The 5,000-nt window shown below is 37.2% G+C and overlaps 1 protein-coding gene across 1 annotated transcript in view; it reads right to left on the bottom strand.

Moving 5' to 3' along the window:
- Positions 1 to 5,000, bottom strand: part of LOC137969443 (alanine--glyoxylate aminotransferase 2, mitochondrial-like) — a 21,582-nt gene that overhangs the window by 12,385 nt on the left and 4,197 nt on the right. The window contains exons 3-7 of the mRNA XM_068815676.1: positions 4,771 to 4,863; positions 3,201 to 3,292; positions 1,431 to 1,554; positions 859 to 953; positions 379 to 472 (exon numbers count right to left, since the gene is read on the bottom strand). Of these exons, the coding sequence (XP_068671777.1) occupies positions 379 to 472; positions 859 to 953; positions 1,431 to 1,554; positions 3,201 to 3,292; positions 4,771 to 4,863 (498 nt within the window). The remainder of the gene's footprint in view (positions 1 to 378; positions 473 to 858; positions 954 to 1,430; positions 1,555 to 3,200; positions 3,293 to 4,770; positions 4,864 to 5,000) is intronic.

Below are 5,000 nucleotides of genomic sequence, written 5' to 3'. Positions count from 1 at the left end.
AGTAAGCAGCGACGAATGCCACTGGTTTTTTTTTTCTGTTACACAACACTCAAATTGTGTCATGACATTGTGTCTGTTAAATTGAACAATGTATGCAGACAACATCCAGTGCCCAAATCTAGTTTTGCCAGATTTTTTCCCCGTAATTTCCAATGTTTAAAAGGGGTCTTAGTTTTCGTACTACATTGTACGAAAGCTAAGACTCTAGTCATAGTTTTCACACTACAAAAACTATTTCCCTGGGGTCTTTAATAGGTCTTAGGTCTTTGTAACACCTGTGAAAATTTCACCCAATTCTGAGCCATTGCTAACCTGAACACTGTTCCACATTCCTAATTTGGCTCATACAGCCCTTTGATTGTAACTGCTAACACATACCTGATAAAAGCCAAAGTTCACTGGTACATTCAGCTTCCATGTGCTATGAGCAAGAATTCCTAGCGTGCCAGCACTGGTGCCATGATATCCATTTCTACATTAAAATCAATGTCACATTCATCGGAAAGGACAACATACAATGTAAACTTCCGTAAAACAGTGAACTGAAGTGTGAAGTACATGTGTGACAAAATGCAAACAAGGATGTGGCCAAGCTACATGTACATGTAATGTACAGAAAGTGCCTTTCATTTACAGTTGGATCGCATTTCTCTGAATTAATTTTGGCTGCTTAGTCAGTGTGACCATTTATTGTAAATGAAGCTGTATGGATTGAGGTCTATCAGATCAATTTGTCATGAGCTGTACTGTCATACTACAGTGTCGACTCAACAATGACAACAATCCATAAAAACATCAGCCCCCGAATTCCACTAGGGTCTACATGTATCTCAGTAGTAGCATCACAAGATATCTGACCTGAGAGAAACAATGTCAAAATTTCCAGTGTGTGCTCTTGCCATCATAATAGCCATGTCATTGGCTTCAGTTCCACTGTTAACAAAATAACAGACCTACAGTAGAGACAAGACAAGAAAACAATGAAAATCATTGCCTGCACACTTCTAAATGTTGTGCCAATACACACAAGTCATCACACCTCCAGGTGAATGTTCTAAGTATGTGTAATGCAGAGTTGAATATTACACAGTCACACTAGAGACATACAGTGATGTATCCCAGTATCTGACAATGTACGTGTACTGCAGTTTACACATGACATTGTACATGTACTGTACATGTATCTCATGGATCAGTTGCCATCTACAAAATTTTAACATTTGGAAACTTTTCTAGTTATAGGAATACAAATGTACAGAAAACATTGCCAAAATGTTATTGGAGTTTATTTCTAATGGACAAATTACTACATTGTACATAATCATGTACCTGTATTTAAAAGTGCTGATCAACATTTTTGGTGTCTCGTAAATGAAGAGTCAAAAATCCCATATAATTACTTTCTACACTGCCATCTCTTCTGAAACTACCTTAAGGTTTCCAGGCATCTTGGATGCAAGAAGCTCAGCAAATTCATGAATGGTTGGATGGTAGTAAATATTTGTTGTGTGCCACAAAGTGTCCAACTGTTTCTTGGCAGCTTTTGTAACATGACTGAAAAAATGAACAATGAATGAACTTTTTTTGCATATGAAGGATAATCAAGAAAAGACAACCCTCAATTTACAGCTGAATGTACATGTACACATTTACACAGTTATAGCTTATAACCGAACTTTCAACACAGTATAACTTGTCTTTGTATTGGATTGCAGTACATTTACAGTATCTGCAACAAATGCACTTGTAAACTATGTTTGGCACAGTTTAGGACTGGTTCTTTTTAGCCAGATAAGAGCGTTTGAAAAGCTTGAACCTGCGATTTTCGGCAAAATCTCCAATGGCAATTGAGTTATAACTTACAATGGTTTGTCTTGTTTGTCGCACTGTTGTGTGGCCGGCTACTGCGGTTGCTTATTTTGGAACTGAATTCATCATTGCTGTGGCGACTGTCCACACTAAATTAATACCTTTCAATTTATAGGTTTTTTGTGTGAAATGGATGTCAAGTGGTGAGCTGCTTTGTTTGACCGTGGAATTGCAGTAGAGCACCCTATTTAATAGCTGTTAAGTGTATACACTAAAAATACCCCAACCCTGGGGTTGCACCCCCCCCCCCCCCCACCCTGTAGACCTTGTCCTGAACAACTGCCGATGACTATCAGTAAGGGTGATAGAAATGTGTAATGAGGGGGGTGGTTCAGCAGTCAGTGGTCTACATCCATTCAAAAACTCTGCCCCCTTTAAAACACTGCAGAGTTAAACAAGATAACATTATAGTGTATTTAATTAACCCATTGACTCCTGAGAGTGACACTTGATACAATGTAGATATTACTCTGTCCAACGCCAGGCCATTTTACTCGACAATGAAGGGCGTCCTAGGGCGTTTGAGGTGTGAATGGATTAATTAATTAATTAATATTAATATAAGACAAACGCAACTAGATTAATTTTGATAAGATTTTGACATCGTCCGATGTCATCGTCAGGCAATGAATTTTAATTGGATGAAGCATAACTTATAGTACAAGAAGAATAGAACAATATATACAATAGTACGCCAACAATAAATGTAAAAGTAAACAGTTTTGCCCTGACAGAGTCTGACTGCACATTAAGTGATGGTTTCAATTCTTTGATGTAGAACATCTCATGAATTAAGCAGTCAAATTTCGATGCGCATTTCTTTATGACACTAAAACTCGCCGGGGGTCCTGTTGTTTAGCCATGATCTGCTAGGCGATGCCTGCCGATAGCTGAGTATCTATGTTCCTCAATTTGTTGATGCAAGTGGCGAGCTGTATTGCTGGTTTTCACTCACGTGATCAACAGCCATGTTTTTCAACGAAAACAAAAGGAAGCGTTTGCATAATAATAGAGTTAAATTCCTGGAGGATTTGGTCGGGGCACCAACATGGCCGCCTTTTCTTTGTTTAGGGCACCAACATGGCGGTCATGACGTCATGTGAAAACCGAGAATAGCCAACATAGCTCAAATCACACGAGCCATTGTTCTATTGTTCTTGTACTATAAGTTATGCTTCATCCGATTAAAATTCACTGCCTGACGATGACATCAGACGATGTCGAAACGTTCTCAAAATGAATCTAGTTGCGTTTGTCTTTTTAATCAATTTTATCACAAAATCTAGACTTATTAATATTAATATAACTTTTTTATGAACTGAGAAACTTACGGATGACAATGTCCCACACTCACGGTTACAATACCAGCAAACAAATCCAGGTATCTCTTGCCTTCGTTGTCCCATAACCACTGCATGTGACCCTACCAAATTTGAAAACAGATACAGTAATAGCAGTATATATAATGTATGATAATATTCTATTTTCCCTGTAGTCACAAAGAAACTGATTCTGTGATTATTCAAACTCGTTCTGCATGTCAAATCTGTCATAATAAAACAAACTATTACTAATGTGAATTATACAATGTAGTTCACCAATAATGTGGACCACAACAGAATGAGGAAACTTAAAAATTATTGCTCTCATTCAGATTCTCCATAAAACCTGAAATATGCTTGGCCAATTTCTATCTAAATGTACTGTATGCAAGCCAGGAATGTCGCAAAGCGCCGGCTGCTGGTGAAAATCGCCGCTTGAGAAAGCGTGATCTCCGGCTGAATTTTGGCCATCGATCGAAGTGACTGAGAAGATCACAAATTATTCTCTACAAAGTTAAAAGTCATTAGATATTTTAAAAACAAATTAAATACCTGTTACTCTTAAAAACTGGATCATTGCATAATGCAATTCTAGAGTTTTGATTGGCTAAGCCATCATGGGTTATGAGCCATCATACCATGATCTATGAATGATATTGCAGCTGTTTCTCCAATGAACAATCTCCTAGTGAAGTATGCTGACGACATTACGATTTGTGTTCCTGTTAGGCAAAGCACAGATACTGCTGCCGCTGAGGTTGAAAACATTTCAGGAAGATGCTATGAACTGGGAGATCCATATCCACAATATGCTATCCAAAGTTCGATCTTAGGGTATGCAAATTCTGTGGATATCCTAAAGATTAACTCAATAATTTTGTTTAACTCGCTCGTCATGTCTGTATTCTTGCATGGGATTGAAGTTTGGGGTGCAGCTTACAAGCGAAAATATCTAGACAGAATTGACAGGTTTCTCAAGAGGCCCTACATGTACAGATTTGGCTTCACCACAAAGAAAACAACTATACTTGACTTAAAATTAAAGATAGCGACTCTATGCCCTTTAAGAACATAATCAGTCGTCTTCATAATAATTATTATACTTCATGATTTGCTTCCTCCAAAGAGGAGACGTGTGCTCCGTGAGCGCAAGCATGACATTATTACCTAGAGTTGAAACTCATATAAACTGAAAGCTTCAAGCAGTTTCCTCAATAGATGTCTCTTCAATTAAATTCACTGTTACATATATAAAGAAACTTCAAAATGTTACAATGTTAATTCACATATTCTTAATTATAACTTTCTTATCATCATATTGTAAAGTTACATATTTGTTGTTTCTGATTTTATTAAAGACATCTTGATTTAAACAAACCAAAAGTTGAATTCTTGAGAGCATCCACTTTTTTCTCATTGATTTTTAACCCACTGTAGTTTAAATTTGGAGTTCTCAATGTAACAAGGCCTTTGGCATACACTGCATGTATACTGTACGTACATGTAAATGGAAACCAGATGCTAGCATAGCTAGAGAGTAAACTATGCAACAGAGTAAACTATGCAACAGAGTACCAACCTTTGTGATAAATACAGGGTTCTTGTAGAACGTAAACAATGCAGGGTTGAGAAAATTCTTTCTCACTTCTTTAGCGTGTTCAAATGCAATTCCCTGATAAAAACAACACAATTTTTACATTTGATGTAAAAAGGGTAATAATAAATTTCATATGATATTTACAGTACATGTAATTAACCCAATCACTCCTCAGGCATTCCAGGACACCACCGTCCCCCAGTTGACTTGTA

This window comes from Montipora foliosa, chromosome 9, assembly GCF_036669935.1.
Source record: "Montipora foliosa isolate CH-2021 chromosome 9, ASM3666993v2, whole genome shotgun sequence".
Classification (NCBI taxonomy): domain Eukaryota; kingdom Metazoa; phylum Cnidaria; class Anthozoa; order Scleractinia; family Acroporidae; genus Montipora; species Montipora foliosa.
Note: the sequence above shows the minus strand (reverse complement) of the source record. Positions and strands in the feature narration are given on the sequence as shown.